General features: G+C 53.1%; 5 protein-coding genes across 5 annotated transcripts; 4 read left to right on the top strand and 1 right to left on the bottom strand.

Moving 5' to 3' along the window:
* Window positions 1-4: 4 nt before the first annotated feature.
* QC764_201840 (uncharacterized protein) lies at window positions 5-2,573 on the bottom strand (the record flags this gene model as incomplete). The annotated part of the gene is made up of 2 exons (XM_062943888.1): window positions 5-181; window positions 247-2,573. 2 exons carry the CDS (start codon window positions 2,571-2,573, stop codon window positions 16-18), a joined length of 2,493 nt encoding a protein of 830 aa, XP_062802649.1. The 3' UTR covers window positions 5-15.
* An 844-nt stretch (window positions 2,574-3,417) lies between these two features.
* Window positions 3,418-4,505, top strand: QC764_201835 (uncharacterized protein; the record flags this gene model as incomplete). Its single annotated transcript, XM_062943887.1, has 3 exons — window positions 3,418-3,915; window positions 3,975-4,054; window positions 4,112-4,505. The coding sequence occupies 3 exons, from the start codon at window positions 3,418-3,420 to the stop codon at window positions 4,503-4,505; spliced, it is 972 nt and encodes a 323-aa protein (XP_062802648.1).
* Window positions 4,506-4,949: 444 nt separating this feature from the next.
* On the top strand, window positions 4,950-5,252 carry QC764_201830 (uncharacterized protein; the record flags this gene model as incomplete). The annotated part of the gene is made up of 1 exon (XM_062943886.1): window positions 4,950-5,252. The coding sequence occupies one exon, from the start codon at window positions 4,950-4,952 to the stop codon at window positions 5,250-5,252; it is 303 nt and encodes a 100-aa protein (XP_062802647.1).
* Window positions 5,253-5,752: 500 nt separating this feature from the next.
* GTS1 lies at window positions 5,753-9,250 on the top strand. Its single transcript, XM_062943885.1, is given in 5 exon segments — window positions 5,753-6,640; window positions 6,653-6,896; window positions 6,970-6,986; window positions 7,084-7,194; window positions 7,269-9,250. 4 exon segments carry the CDS (start codon window positions 6,782-6,784, stop codon window positions 9,090-9,092), a joined length of 2,067 nt encoding a protein of 688 aa, XP_062802646.1. The 5' UTR covers window positions 5,753-6,640; window positions 6,653-6,781; the 3' UTR covers window positions 9,093-9,250.
* A 2,044-nt stretch (window positions 9,251-11,294) lies between these two features.
* On the top strand, window positions 11,295-16,009 carry QC764_201810 (uncharacterized protein). The gene is given in 5 exon segments (XM_062943884.1): window positions 11,295-11,879; window positions 11,990-12,194; window positions 12,252-12,819; window positions 12,874-14,572; window positions 14,588-16,009. The coding sequence occupies 5 exon segments, from the start codon at window positions 11,402-11,404 to the stop codon at window positions 15,448-15,450; spliced, it is 3,813 nt and encodes a 1,270-aa protein (XP_062802645.1). The 5' UTR covers window positions 11,295-11,401; the 3' UTR covers window positions 15,451-16,009.
* Window positions 16,010-16,181: the final 172 nt, after the last annotated feature.

The raw sequence follows: 16,181 nt of genomic DNA, 5'->3' as shown, positions 1-16,181 counted from the left end.
ATCCACCCACACTCTTCAAGCTTCAAACCTCCTCTCAATATTGTACTTTGGCCCATCAATCGTCTCCCTCCTCCCCGTCTTCTCCAGCTCACCCCATACCTCGGGGTGTTCCACCTTTGCCCAATCAGCAAACGCGTTCTTCCCTTCCATTGTCGGGATGGCATTGAAAGTTACCCCCAGCCTAAAATTAGTCAGTATAAATCACTTCACCATAGTATAGGACAGAAAAAGAACCTACGTCTCTACCCCAACCCCATACCCCAACCCCAACCCCTCTCCATTTCCCCAATCAACTTCTTCACCTCTTCCTGCGCCTTCCCGCTCGCCGCCAACGCCCCCAAATACCCATCAAACACCACCTTTGGAATCTCCAAATCCATCCTCACCATCTTCTTCCAAATCTCCCTCGCCGTCTCCTCCCCCCTCGGCGCCAGCTCGCAAGCCCACATCACAATCGCCAACGAGTTATAGCTCGGCCCCTCCCTGCTATTCGTGATATCCCTCCAGAAACCCAACGCATCAATCGGGTCCCCGCACGCCGCGTAAGCCAGCATCAGCCCATTGTACAACTTGGTGTTCATCTCCACCGTCGTGTCCATCTTGAGCATGTTGTGCACCATCCTCAGCGACTCCGCATCTGGGAACCGCCCGATACCCTCAAAACACTTGACGTAAATGTCCGAGTTTGGTCTCTGGGCTGGGTTCCCGTGTCCGCGCATGTGTCCAAAGATGTAACACGCCATATCTGGTCTCTTGCGGTCGAAGAACGAGTCCATGAGCCGGACGCGCTCATCGGTCGAGGTTTCCGGGAAGAACTGTTTCAGTAATTGGTAGCAGTCCCAGACGCGGGCCGTGCTGATTTTGCGGTCGGTGATGTAGTCCATCATCGCCTGGCGGACTATGGCTCGCTCTTCGAGAGAGTAAGATACCGTGTGAAGTGAGAGGGTATCGATGACTTCAAACTGTTGGTCAAACCGCAAAAAGACACCGCAGAGGGATCTGGTAGTTTCCGGTTCGAGCGTGATATGTCGGTGCTCCAGGTCGGCAGTGACGCTGATAATCCTCTCCAGCGGTGGCTGTGAAGAGGTGCAAAGGGTGCGGAGATACTTGTTGACCACCGGAACGTCCTCGTCGCCTTGGACGACTTTCTGAAGCTTGCCATACACCTCCGCTGCGCCGCTCATGTCACCAGCGTCTAGTCGGTAATCTAGCTGTATAAGCATCGTCTGGATTGTCGGTGGTATTCGGAGCTCTCTTCCGAGCATGGCAAACCTTTCCGCCAGGTAGGGGTTGTTGATCTCGGCAGCGGCGCTGATAAGAGAGTTGATTGTGTCGCCATCTGGTTCGAGCTTCCTGCTAGGGTCTTCAGTCTTTTGTGATCCCATAACCTTGAACATGCCCTTGATATCTTCCACGCCCTTCCCCTTGGCCAAGACGGCCCATTGAAATACAACGTCCCAGACCTGCTTTGTTGGCCTGGAGTTGACTACATCTTCCATGACCGATTCCAGCCACTCTTGCTCGTTGTTTCGTAGCGCAAATCGTACCACCGCCATGTATGTTTCAGGGTTGATGCTCCCAGCAAACAGTGGCTTGCTAAACCATTTCTTTGTTTCTTCAACTCTGTTGCGCTCGGCGTAGAACGTCGTCAAGATCTCGTGAACGCCAGCCAAGTACTTGACGCCGTTTTCCTTGACCAGTTTGCTGAATGATCGAATTAGTTCATCTTCCAAACCTTCGTTAGCAAGCCCTCGCAGGACCCACATCCACATCCCATTTGCTTTCTGAATAACCTTAACGCCATCATCAGTATAGGCCCCTACCCGCGACGGCTTTGGGAGGTTCTCCTGGTAGTCGTTCATCCTCTCCACAGCCTCCTGCGATGCCCCGAACCTCGTAAGGGCGGTAATGAAATAGGCAAAGAACGTGCTTTGATCTCTGTCCGAGATGCCAATCGCCTGCGTGATCTCCTCCTCGCTCAGCCCGATGGTCCGCATATGGTCTATCCTCCGCTTCGTTTCTCCATACACCAACCTCACCAACTCGAGGTGGTTATCCGCTTTTCCTCTCGGCGGCCGCACAGCAATCTCGAGTATGAGCTTGAGATCTGCAAACGTAAAAGAGTCTCCTCCGCCTTCGGTGGATAAAAGATGGCGCAACAGCCGCACGGCTAGAAAGGCCTGGGTCGAGTTTATGGACCCAGGAACACTGACACGGCGGCCTATTTTTGCTGCTCCTCCGCGCTTCCTCATATGGTTGAAAAACTCCTTGAAGCCGGCGACCAAGCCTTCTCTTTCGGGTGGGCGGGCATCTTCGACCTCGAGGGCCCTGAACTGGAGCAAGGTTTCATAGCCGGGCGGGACGTCGGGAGCTTTGAGTTCGCGGGCAGGCTTCTTGAACACGCCAAAGAAGGTTCTTCGAGGTGGTGTCGTGAGTGTCAACGAAGGTGTCGAGGCAGCGAGACATCGAGCGCGGGCATGATAGCTCGAGAGCACAGAAGCGGGACATGGAGGGGCGCCAGGGCCGCCGGCCAGCAGTCGACGGTGGGCATTGCGAGTCAACTGCGACCGCATGTTGGGAGATGGAAAAGAAAAACTAGACCGAGGCAGCCGTGCACATGTTCGGTTGTGTTGTCGTCCTTTTGCCGTCGCAATGGCGGGCGGGGAGACGGATATCGACGGGAGCTTCTCTTTCCCAAGCTTTTTTCGCCAGAGCACCACTCGAATGATGACGCTCAATTTGCTTAGGTCTGTTTGCTGTGGCGGCAGTGCTTGGCGCACTCAGGTGCTCTCCCCTGCAACCAAAGCTGCAATCAGCGGTCGGGTCCGATGATTTGCCGAAGCTTGACGTTCGGTGGCCCCTCCTCCAACGGGCGAACTGTCATGGACTCATGGACACTTCCATCTCGCAGCAATTGGATGCCCCTTGTCCAGTGTCTGATCTATTTGTTGATTTTGGTCAAACATGACTGACCCCTCTGTTAATAGGGTGCAGCCTAGGACATTGGGCGGTCGCCGACGATGCCTTCCTGTCATCCATGGGGCTCCCAGGTCATCAGGCATGCCTTCCTCCATGGCTATCATGCCTTCCCCAGAGGTTGTCATTTGGCACAACCGTATTTTGCATGGAAAGGTTGAAAGCGCCACTGGGCAACATGACGTTTTTGCCCACCAACACAAAATTTGAACACTTGGTCTTTTCCAAGTATATCAGGCGGTTTTTTTTCCTGGATCACTTATTTCTTTCTTCTCTTCACTTCCAGCACTTACTGATACAGTTTGCTGATACACTTACTGATACACTTACTTCTTATCATCTCTCATTTCTCCCCAATCGAACCGAGAAATAGTCGACATCATGATTCTGCTGCGGACATTTCTTGAATCCATCAGCTTCCTTTTTACTCGAAGACGAACCATGCCATTCCCCAAGTTGGAAGACGGGCCCAAGTTGGAAGACGGGCCCAAGTTGGAAGATGTGCCACGTATTGTCGAGAATGAGCTGTCCTGTTGGCACGCTGATCTGGCATCCCTCCACGACATCTTCTATCGGCCGGGCCACGACGACGTCATCAGCATCTTTGTTCTTTGCGACGATATTATACATGCACTTAGCGTGTCCAGCCGATGCGAGGGCAACTTCGACCACGACGCAGAGGACCTCCAGATCGAGTTCGACTTGATCTCAAGGACTAGGCTTGTCCAGCACCTGAGGAGCGCCATCCAACTCCGTAAACAGGCGCACAAGTGGAGCAACACTTTGCGGGAACTCAGCAGCAAGCTTGAGGGAGGGCCACGGGTGAGGCCCAGAATTGGACTGGGTGATTTGGCTACGACTTGGTCCGTTTATGTCGCGGCATGCAACCAGTTCAACCGTCGTTTCCTGTACAACGGCATCCTACTGTTCCTTCTGACGGTGAGTGTTTTCACTAACTTCCTGGCCACTTCAAGATACACCACTAACATAGTAAATAGTTCGTGAGCTGTACACTACTGCAAACATACTGGGCCATCCCAGTCATTATTCTTGGCTATACAGTCTCTTGCTGCCAACAGTGCGTCTCCACCCCTCTTCGATAAGCAATGATCACAGAAGCTAACCAGCACCACAGTGCCTACAAGGAACACATCGAAGCTCAAGCTCAGCGTGTTCAGGTCATCAAACTTCTCAAGGACTCTATGGACGAGGTACCCAGCTTGTTAGAGCAGGCACAGGCTTGCGAGAACAAGATTACGGATCTAGTGAGGAGGTCGCGTGTCTATCCACCAACCATCTCCGACTTTATTACCATAGCCTGCAGAATACATGGGGAACCCAGTATGGACGAGAGAAAGGCTCGAGTGAATGTTATGGTGCCCCAGTGGATCGAGCTGTTTGGGAAACCTGACCTGCCTCAACATGGAGGATTGGACCAAGAGATGAGAAGGTTGGCGGGTGATATTGCCGACATGTTGATGTGGACTTTTGGGGATGCCGGCAGATATTCTGTGGATAGGGAGACTTGAGAGGAGACGAAGAGGGAGCATCAAATTTTGGGGTTCTGTGGGCCGGTAAGAGGGATGAAGCATGTGAGGTTTGCATTTGGGAAGGTTCCGATCCGAGTCATACGTCTTGCTGCGGTGTATGTCCGTGGCGATGAAGCGATTATACCATATGATCAAAGCTGCATGCTTTGGAAGTTTACTGGGAATAATAGAGAGCGTTGGTTTGGCCAATCTGCTTCGCAGTGTGGTGATGTTGTGAAGCTGGAGTTCAACCCTAACCCTTCCTTCTGATCAAACAACACCAACCCACCCATCCATTCATCTCATTGGTCGCCTTTTCACTCACAACAGTCAACTTACACAACTTGCTCAACTTCCAACTTACTACTCACCGACAAAATCACCCCCGAGTCACATCTACTCTTCTTCTCTGGTTTTATTTTTCCGTCGTAGGTAGCGGACAAGATGTCACACACCGCCCCGCCAACAATCATATCCCTCAAAACCAGCTTTTTGAGTGCTCAAACCCGCGCGTTGTCGAACCTGTTGCATCCATCCCGCGCCTGGCAGACGACAAACGAGGAGTTACCGGACAAGGCTGTGAATGACGTGATGGCGAAGCTGAATAATAGGGTGCTGCAGCACTGCAAACGGGTGTATGCGCCACAGGCGACGAGGCATGTTGCTGAGCAGATTGAGGCGCTTTATATCTCGTCTTCTTACGAAAGTCTGGAGTTGGAGGGGATGGGGGGGATGGGGAAGGGGTGAGGGAGGGGGAGGATTTAGGTACGTACCTATATAAAAACAAGATGATGAGGGAAAGGAGTGGGTGCTGATAATAAATAGCGGAGGGGGTGGTGATTGAGAGGTTGGCGGATAGATGGGGGGGTGATGATGGGGAGGACGAGGAGGAGAGGGTGAGGTATGAGGAGCTAGTTGGGAGATTAAAGAGGTTGGAGGGGGAGAGGAAGGAGGTTGAGGGGCGGGTGAGGAGGTTGAGGGGGTTGAGGAAGCTGTTGGAGCCTTTTGAGGGGGCGGGGGAGTGTGTGCAGGAGAATTTGGTGGGGAGGAATGGGGAGGTGGAACAGGAGCTGGAGAGGATGAGGATGTTGCTTGTGAGGGTTGGGGGACGGGTGGTTGGGTTGAAGAGGCGGGGGATGATGTGGATGGGGATGAGGAGATGGAGGGGGTTGAGGGGGTGTTGGGGAGGTTTTGAGGAGGTGATAGTTGGGTGGTGGGAGGGGAATAGGGGGCGTTTTGGGGTTGTGGTTCGCGATCTGGGCATTGTTTGTTTTGGTCTTTTCTTCAAAGGGCTGGGTGGTCTTATCCCGCACGAGGAAGACTTTGAAAATACAGATTAGAGTAGCACGATGAGTTTAGTGGAATACCGAAAACTCAGCTCTGGACTTGGTCTGTTGCTACCAAACCTGATGTCTTCAAAGGTTTAAGACATGATCACTACCAAACTGTGCCGTCACTGTCGGCCAAATTCTCGATATGCAATGACACCCTTCTCGAAAAAAGGGGCTGGTCCAGGCCCCCTGAGCTCGAGGGCCCTAGCGGGGCTGGGTGTTGAGAGGAATAACCGGGCTTCTGGGCAACAGTGCCGGTTACCCAGTGTTTCCCACCCGACCCAACACCACGGAACGCTTGCAAAACGCACGCGATCTTCCCCTTTGATGAACGGGTAAAAAGAACCCATGCAGATAACCTACAAAATTTCCTCTTGGCTTCGTGTGGGTGGCACGCCTCCATTCCAGGGTTGTGCGACACCATCCCCCAGGCATCCGAGCGCGGGAGCCCCCCGTTGGTAACCCCTCGTTGTCGTCAAGCGCTAGCGCGGTTGGACTTCTGCCGCCTTCAGGAGAAGAGGAAAAGAAAAAGATGACAATTTTGTTGCCCGGAAGGATTGTGTAGATATTCCGTAAGACGGTCGGGTGTGGTCTCCGTAAGGCGGCCAATAAGTAGTGAACACAAGAGAGGAGCTTCGGGCTTATTGTCATTGATCTCGGTTTATGCACAGTGATCTTCCCCTACGGCGAACACCCCTGTTGGAGCACCACGGGCCAGGCTGGGCAGAGAGGTCGTTGCGCGCGCGCTGTGGTTGGACTTTCTTTAGCGGTCCAAGTCTTCTCCCGACCTCCAAGTTCCGCCCGACCACACAACAGACACACACAAAGGACACCCAAAGTTTACCACGCCTACCTGACTTTGGTTCTTGTTTTCTTTAAACTTTCTCGGCGTGAAGCCACCATCCTGTCAACACCAACTCCAACGCGCATCGGGCACGCGACGACATGTCGGGAGCCATGAGCAAGCGCCAGGCGGCGCGCAATGAGAAAGTCTTGCAAGAGCTTGTTCAGACCGTTCCCGGCAACAACTTTTGCGCCGATTGTTCAGCCCGGAATCCATGTAAATTGGCCTCCTTTTTTCCTCTGATGATCTGTGTAGTACCTTGGACTGACCACACGCGCTTCCGCTATAGCTTGGGCATCATGGAGTGTATGTTAGGACCGAATCGGGCTCGCCCGCCTCCCCCACGCGACCCTCTGTAATTTCACCCGCGATGATGGCACTGTAACTGACAATCATGGGGCAGTTGGGCATCTTTTTGTGCATGCGGTGCGCTACCCTGCACCGCAAGATGGGGACACACGTGTCCAAGGTCAAGTCGCTAAGCATGGACAGTTGGACCAACGAACAAGTCGATGTAAGGCCAGGCCACGATAATAGCCCCCCCCAGTGCCCCCGCCCCTCCGCGCCGAGGCTAATATTCCTGTGTAGAACATGAAGAAGGTCGGCAATGTTGTTTCGAACAAGATCTACAACCCCGACAACAAGAAGCCTTCCATCCCCGTCGACGTCGAAGAGGCCGACAGCGTTATGGAGCGATATATCCGCTCAAAGTACATGAATCGGACCTTGGCCGCGGCCAAGAAGCACCACACCGGCAGCAGTGAAGATACCCCTCCTCCGCTCCCACCAAAGACCCCAAGCCGATTTGGCCTCCGTTCTGCCTCGTCGATATTTCCACTGGGCTCCAAGAAGAAGTCGAGTCCAGGCTGCGAACCGACTAGTCCTCGTGATGACCGATCTCACCCTCCACTTCGAAACAAGGGGTCTGCTGTATTTGGCGTAAGCTTTTCGGCTGAACCGGACAAGGTGGAGGATACGGAGCAAAAGTTGACCAAACTCCGGGATATGGGTTTCACGGATGAAAGTAGGAATGCGATGGTTTTGAAGGGCGTGGGTGGAAACTTGGAGAAAGCGATTGAGGCCTTGGTACGGTTAGGAGAGGGCAGTGGAAGAGCACCTGGAGGCCTGTTGCAGCCAGTACGGACGTCATCGATGCCATTGAGCAGGAATTTGACGACAGGAACACCAACTTCGGCACGTCCGATCAGTCCAGCAAGTACAAACCCGTTCGACATGCTCGACACGCCGCCGCCACCACAGCCTTTGTCTTCGCAATCAACAGGGACTTTGCAGAACAAGAATCCGTATCTATCGACGAATCCTTTCGGTGTTCCCCCGCAGGCTCAACCAGCACCATCAGCTTTCGATTTGGCTTTCCAGAACTTATCACTAGCTCCTCCTCAGCAGCCATTATTCCCGAATCATACAGGCGGTCTACTTCCTCAGCAGCAGCAACAGGTACAGCAGACCCAAGCGATCTATCAACAGCAGCCGATGACGGCTCCACTTGGGGGTCCTTTTACTGGTATGGTATCGCCTGGGGAGCAGCCTTATGGCCAGGTGGGAGTGTATGGTAGCCAAACATATCCCCAGCCGCAACCTCTGCAACCCCAGTCAACCGGATACAATCCCTTTTTCCAGAACCAGCAGCCTCAACAGCAGCCATTGTCAGTCAATACTACTGGTTTCAACGGGAACTACGGGAACAATCCGTTTACCAAGTCACCAACCCGTCTCCAGTCACCAATGCTCAGTCAGATTCCCGAACAGACGCAGCAAAATTTCTACGCGACCCAACCTCAACAGCAACTGCAGCAGTCGAATCCCTTCTTCTCTCAACAACCCAACGCTCTGCAGCAACCACAACAGCAGCAGCAGCAGTACGGACAACTCTCACCCATGTTGCAAGCACCCCAGCAACAAGTACCACAACAGATGGGTCTCCCGCCCCAAGTGACCGGTTACTTCGCCCAGCACCAACCACAACAGCAGCAGCAGCAACTTCCATATCAGCAGCAAATGCCCGTGCAACAGCAAAGACCAGACAAGGCCTCCATCCTGGCTCTCTACGGCCAACAGCCCCAGGTATCGGCAAACCCATATGGAGCTCCTCAGGACATAGCACAGGCCACACCAGTCCAAACACCCAACTCGCTTTACCCACCGTCTCAGCAGCCCCAGCAACAGCAGGCAGTGTCCACGCCCGTTAGTCCCGCGGCGACGGGCAGCAAGAACCCGTTTGCGATGAGCATGGGCGGTGCGGCAGCGCCAGCAGCAGCTGCTGCTGCTCCTCAGCAAGAGCCAAAGCTGCACAATGTCAGCAGGGAGAGCATGATGGCTGTTGGGCTGGAGTGGACTAATGGCCGGCATAGCCCGGATGCGTTTTCGGGGTTGAGTGCCAGGGGGCGGTAATCTTGTGAGCAGGAGAGGGGTTTGTCAAGGTTGGGTGTTCTTTGTACATAATAGGGAGGTTGATATCGAATTTTTGCTGAGATGGATGACTGGGGGGAAATGTGCGGGGAAGCTTGATTGTATTGATATATATCTTGTAGGAAGATATGGGCATGGAGCATAGCTGAAAGAGTACATATATGGGAAGGGGGGGTGGTGATAAGTCATAAGGAAGGAGAGAGATATCATTGTATGGATGGGGATATTTTACACACTGTAATGGGGGGAATAAAACTGAGAGAGATGTTTTTGGATGGTTGGGGGGCATTATTATTCATTCTACGTCACGCTTTTGTTGTCTGGTGTTGTGTTGTGCAAGGCTGAGTGAGACCTTGGAAGCTCTCGAAGATCGCAGCAAGGTTACCATTAGATCGAAACATGGATACGATACCCAGGCCATTCTTGTAGGGTTTCGAGGATCGAGGTCTGAGAAGGAAAGTAAATGAGCATTTTGAGGGGTGGGGGTGGTACAGCAGTGAGGGTAACAACAGTTGGAGAACGCCTTCTTCCGGTGGTGTGAGACTTGAGCAGGTTCGTTGGTATCGATGGAAAGTGATGGGAGGGTGGTCCGATCTCAATCGAGTTGGAGTGGTTGGTTGAATGCTGGGCAGCGGTGCAAAAAATAACCACCACCATCGAGGACGGGGAAGAACGGTTACCCAAACATCGTCTGAACTACACGGCGGCTCTTTTCTCCAAATCGTCAATCCCCCGGCTTCGATGGAGCAGTGGAGGTGGCTGTGGCAGCGCCATCCCGTCATTTTAGTCTCCCGCTTCTCCAGGTCTGCGCCTTCGTCAGCACAGCCGCTCTCAGCCTTACGCCGGTATCGAACATTCTCATCCATTCAATTCACCGCGACAAAACCAAGGCTTTAGGAATGGAAGTCCCATTTTGTCTCTAGTCTGCAATATGGCCTCCCGGATGCAAGTGAGAACGATGTTGGCACTGCCCTGTACACATACCTTCGCGTATCACTTTAAACTCATCGTCTCCATTCATTCAAACACCACCCCTTCAATCATTTACCCTCAAATCACCAGTGAGATAGGTAGCCACCCAAAGACCCAAAATTTCACCAACTTCAGCACTGCCCCAAACAACACCACCCGCTCGCCGTATCATACCACCTAAACCTATAACCCATCCAGAGTTCGTGTCAACGTTAGCAGCCGCCGCCCTGAACACATCATTCCAACACCCTGCCACCATGTTGTATCACCTAACCTTCATATCCATCATCATCCAACTCACAATCTCGGGCAGCACTGACTGCCCTAACCCACATGCTCAACGTACCTGCCTGCCTGCCTTGTCGTCCAACCCAACCCAGGAATACAACGCAATTACTCTCTATTCTACCAATTATACCCCCGATCATCTGTAAACCAAACAGGCAATCACCCCCCTACCTACCCCCTTGTGCCATACCACATCGTCATTCTCAAAGACACAACCGCCGGCCCAAATCATGCAACGGCACCAAACTTTGACTGGCCTAATCCAGACTCAGGCTTACGCGACAGTGTCATACACATCCCCATCGCCCTTACCCCCCATCAACCACCCACTTTTGTATTCCCACATCATCAACTCCCTCTATCTCACAAAAGTCTCAACGCCGCAAAAATCGCAAGTGTCACAATAGATATCGATCTCAGGTGTGAGCACACTGCTCCCTATCCGACAGCCAACTGCAGGACTCACATAGGACTAAAAAAGTACAATATCTTCATCCGAGAAAGTGGGCACTTTTTCAGACTTGACTTGCAGTAATCCGCCCTGCACACAGAGGATAGTCGCTGGTCCCAGACTCCGTTCGATCTTCAAAGTGCATTCTGTACCCGCACGGCGAGGTCATGTTCCTGTCTCTGTCCGCATCTCTACAACCGACATGGATCCCACGTATCGAAAACCCCTTGCAAGATGAGGCTCAATACAAAACAAGTAGATGCCTAGTACAACGCAGCCTCGGACTAATTAGTAGCCAATGCTAACAAACCGAACTAACTGCACGGTTCTTCCCCTGCCGTCCCAATCCTCCCTCTTGGCTCCCCCTTGATTCTCCCCCTCCCCCCATCTTGCCCCTCCAAATTCCCCGCTAAATGGGATGCAGTTAGCTCTGAACAAATTGCCGCGTCTGGGGGTGGTTGATAGGATACAATCAACTATATGTTGTGTTACGGCGGGAACTGCACACTTAGTCTCTCTTGCCTTCCAAGAACCCTGTTCCTGAACCTTGCACCACCTGGCTTAACAATGCTGCAGATGGATGGCACAGTTCGCTTTGCAGCCGCACCAAGACCCGAAACCCTCCTATATAAACCCATCTCTTGTTGCTCGTAGCCTCGTCCTGAACCATCCTCTTTGCTCCAGCGTACTCTTTTGTGTTTCATTCCCTTCCTCACATCGAGGAGGGCTCCGCGAGGAGCGTGTGGCCTTGTTGATCTGCTTCTTCCAAAGTGCTCCTGATAAACACTCCTTCCCACAGATCTCATATTTGTTTGTGCTTAACTCCTATTCAAAAGCAAGTCAGCACATAAAAGTATATCAAAGCAACAATCGGAAGGTGAACAGGAATACAACAATCATGTCCCGGCGAGGAGGCCCCGATCAGCCCTATGGCGGCAAGCCCATAGTCCTTCCGCCCCCTGGCTTCATCAAGCAGAGCGGCCGTCGTGGCAGATACGGTCCCCAGCAAAATGTTGACGACTTCTGGAAGAGATTCACCAGTGACAATCCAGGAAAAGGTATGCCCTTGATCATTGTCCATCTCCCCTCTTCAGGGAGTTCAGCCCACGGTTGTATCCAACTGCAAAACAACCCATCTTGTATAACAAGCCGCTGATTGCTACCAAAGTAACAAATATTATTCCCAAGAATGAATACGCCGAGAAGCTTGCCAAACGTACCGCCGCCAAAGACCTCGCCAACGGTGGTGGTGGTGGAAGAGCGACAAGCACCTCGTACGAGGAGGCGGCGGCTCTTTGTCGAGCTAAAGTTGACAAGATTGTCAAAGAGTGCAAGAGGGTGAACCAGAAGTATCGCGATCCGCATTTCGACTTGTAGGTTCCAGTTCCACATTGCTTCCCATGACGTCGATTACTTACCAAGTTACATAGGGAGTGGGACCTCAAGACGAGAACGAGGGACTGTCTGGAGAGTTTGAGCAACTGCAAGGATGACTACCCAGAGTATGACAACAGTGACGACGATCAGCCTAGACATCCGAGGCAGCCCCCAGAGTGGAACCCCAGAGGTCGCCAGCGCGCGAGAGCGTTGGGAAAGAAGACAAAAAGGAATAGGGAGGGTGGTGAAGAAGAGGCCGAGAAAGAGATTGATTCAGTTGACGAGAGCGATCATGTGCGCGGAGGTCAGACTGGCTATCAGAAAGGTAGCCGAAAGAAGTCCGCTGAGGTGAGGGTCGAAATGTCTAAGCTCTGCCCCCGGTCTGTCAAACGAGTGGGAGATATCTTTGAAGACCCCCAGTTTTTCATCAAGGGACCCACGGCAGACGATGTTCGTCAAGGGCGAGATGGTGACTGCTGGCTTCTCGCCGCCATCTGTACTCTTAGTAACAAGCCGGGCTTGATCGAGCGGGTCTGCGTCGCTCGTGATGAAAATGTCGGTGTATACGGTTTTGTCTTCAACCGTGATGGCGAGTGGTTCAGCGAAATCATCGACGACAAGGTTAGTTGCCTCCCTCGCATTTGGATCGGGATACAATACTGACGATACACCCAGCTGTACTTGATCAAGCAAGACTACGATGAGCAAGTCGTAGATGGCTTGATTAACGTCGAACGTCGAATATGGGATGACATTGAAAACCGCCCCGACCCCGAGGAAATCTTCCGGCGAAACTTTCAATCTGGAAGTGTCGCCCTGTACTTTGCGCAGTGTGAGAATCTGAACGAGACCTGGCTCCCGTTGCTGGAGAAGGCATATGCCAAAGCACATGGCGATTATCAAGCCATCGATGGCGGTTTCACGGCCGAGGGTATCGAGGATCTGACCGGCGGTGTGACTTCCGAGTTGAACACCACCGATATCCTGGATAAGGATGCTTTCTGGAAGAACGAGCTGATGAAGGTCAACCAAGACTTCTTGTTTGGATGTTCGACCGGTCACATGGCGTGCGGTTATGGGAACAGAAGAGGCATCGTCGAGAGGCACGCTTACTCCATCATGAAGGCCGTCGAGATTGATGGCGTGCGTCTGGTCATGTTGAAAAATCCGTGGGGCAAGGGTGAATGGCGAGGAGCATGGAGTGACGGCAGTAAGGAATGGACTCCCGAGTGGTTGACCAAGCTGAACCACAAGTTCGGTGATGACGGCTCATTTTGGATGTCGTACAAGGATCTGCTGCGTAAGTATCAGCGATTCGAACGTACGAGGTTGTTTGGGCCTGATTGGAAGATCACCTCGATCTGGACGACGCTCGATGTTCCGTGGTCGCCGCAATACCACCACACCAAGTTCGCCTTCACTTTGGAGAGATCGGGGCCAGTCGTTCTTGTCCTGGCGCAGCTTGATGAACGGTATTTCCGAGGCTTGGAGGGCCGGTATGAATTCCTGCTTGGGTTCCGTGTCCACAAGGCTGGCGAAGAGGACTACATCGTTCGATGTCAGGCTTCGGGCCACGGCATGAGCAGGTCTATCAGCGTGGAGCTAGACCTTGAGGCAGGCGAGTACACCGTCCTCGTTTTGATTGACGCGGAGAAGCATGAAGGTTTGATGGAGCCTGAGGAGGTGCTGCGCGCCAATGTTAAGAACCGCCGTGACAAAATACTCCGGATTGGCCTATCGCATGACCTAGCACTCAGCAAAGCCAAGATTGCAGAGACCGAGGAGGAAAAGACTGCGCGTGAGGCCTTTAAGAAACGTCAACAGCAGAAGCACCGCGAAGAGGTCCGGAAGCGTTATCTTGACTATCAGAAAAAGATCCACCGCCAGGAGCTGAGGCAAATCAAACAAAAGAAGAAGCAGATGGCCTACGAGAAGGCATGGAGAGTTGGGCAGCAGAAGAAACGTGACGAGAAGAGGCGCGCAGCTCGGGATTCCAGGGAGCATATGAGGCAGGCAGCAGAGCAGGAGCAGGCAGGGGCTGAAGCGGATGATGAAGCTGACAAGCCAAAGGGCAACAACAAGGCGAGGCTCGATGAGGGAACTCAGACTGAGGTTGCTGTGGAGGAGGGCGCAGAGCCCGATAAGAAACCCAAGGATGGCGAGGAACCAATGAAGGTCGGGGAGCAACCTCTGGCCGAGTCACAAGTCCAGGCGGACTCGGGCGCGGAGAAGCCCAAGCTCGACAAAGAGACCCAAACTGAGATCGAAGCTCATGAGGAGAAAGCCGATGACGAGGCGGAAGCAGCAGCCGAACCTGGTGTGTCCACTGTCGGCAAGGATACTCCTTCCCTTTCATCGTCAGGAGCACTTGCCGAAAAGAACAATGCCGAAAAGAACAATGCCGCAGAGGAAGGCAGCAGCAATATTCCTGCCAATCCTGACGAGGAAGCCAAACAGAAGGAGGTCACATCTGAGCCGGTTAAGGCAGCCACGACGGATGATAAAGAAGGAGCCACTGTTGACCCAGCCAAAGATGCTGATGTTGCGTCCAATTCCAAAGACATCGATCCCCATCCCGAGGCTACCCTCAAGCTGAAAAAAGCTCTCGAAGTGGTCTCTAACTTTAAGGCCGAGCTCGAGGACCTCCTCGGAGCCAGACCTGACCAGAACAACGTCGAACAGATGCCTCGTCAAACTCACCCGCCCCCCATGGTCCCCATCTACCACCAGCACCCCGCCCAACCCCATCACCACCCCTTCAACGGGCCTCACCCTCTCTACCAGCACCCCATCATCCCCCAACATATGTATCAGCAACATCCCGGCTCCCAATCCCGCCCCCCTTCTAGACCCCCCTCGAGACCCCTCACAGCCGACCAACAACAATTCCAGCCTCCCCCCCTTCCCGACCCCCACCTTTTACACACATCCCCAGCAGCAATTCCAACCTCAATACCAACCCGGTCCCCCTCCTGCCCCCCTCCAGAGCCCCCAACAGCCCCTACTACCCCGACAACCAACCCCCGCCCCCCTATCCCCAACACCACCCCCGACGACGGCGGCTACACCTCCGACACCCCCTCCATAATGCCCCCATGTCCCCCCAGACCTCTCCGACTCGGAGCTCGACTGCCTCGTCTCCGACAACGACGACAACGCAGCCAACCTTTTGAGAAGCATGCTCCCCCGTGGGCCCCCTGGTGTTCCCCCCGGGAATGGCCCTGGTGGTTACAGGTCAGAGGAAGAAGATGAGTTTGTCAAGGACCCCTGGAATGCGGTTGTGGCGGTGGGGTTGAGGGTTTACTACCAGGTGAAGGAGGAGGATAAGGATGTGGAGGGGTTGGTCAAGGTTAGGGTTGTGAGGCCCAATGAGTGGGAGGTGAGTGATGATGAGGAGGAGGAGGAAAAGGGGGAAGGGGTGGAAGAGGAAAAGGTGTTGGATGTGGATGACAGTGCGAAGGATGCGACTGTTGAGGGGGGGTTGGAGCATACTGCTTGAGTAATTGAGGAAAGAACAGATTGTGTGGGGTTTTCATGGGTTTGTTTGCGTGTTTGTTTCTTTCGGTGGTATAAGAAGAGGTTGGGCAGATTTTCGTTTGTTTTTCTTGTTGGAATTTTTGTAAGCAGGGCGTTCGTACTTCTAGGTAGTGGGATGCCGATTTGCTAGGTAGCCGAGAAAACTGATGACTGATATCCTGTAGGCGTTTTCAGTGGGGGAATAATATGTTGAGCACACCAAAGTCATCATCATCGTCTCTTCATTACCTAAGTTAAGTTGGCACGTAACGTCAACATCAAGTCATGTTGTCCCCATTTTCCTTGTTCCTTCATCAACCACGGTAGCCTGAATCGTGACATCCAACATTGAAAGGAGAGAAAAGGGAACCTGGCGCCGTAAGGTATCATCGACATGTATGAAAGCTCCTCGCTGGTCTGGGATGTGTATGTGTACCCAAAAGTGAAAAAGTGATTTAACACGCCCG

Source organism: Podospora pseudoanserina, chromosome 2, assembly GCF_035222485.1.
Source record: "Podospora pseudoanserina strain CBS 124.78 chromosome 2, whole genome shotgun sequence".
Taxonomy (NCBI): Eukaryota; Fungi; Ascomycota; class Sordariomycetes; order Sordariales; family Podosporaceae; genus Podospora; species Podospora pseudoanserina.
This window is presented reverse-complemented; position numbering and strand designations above follow the sequence as displayed.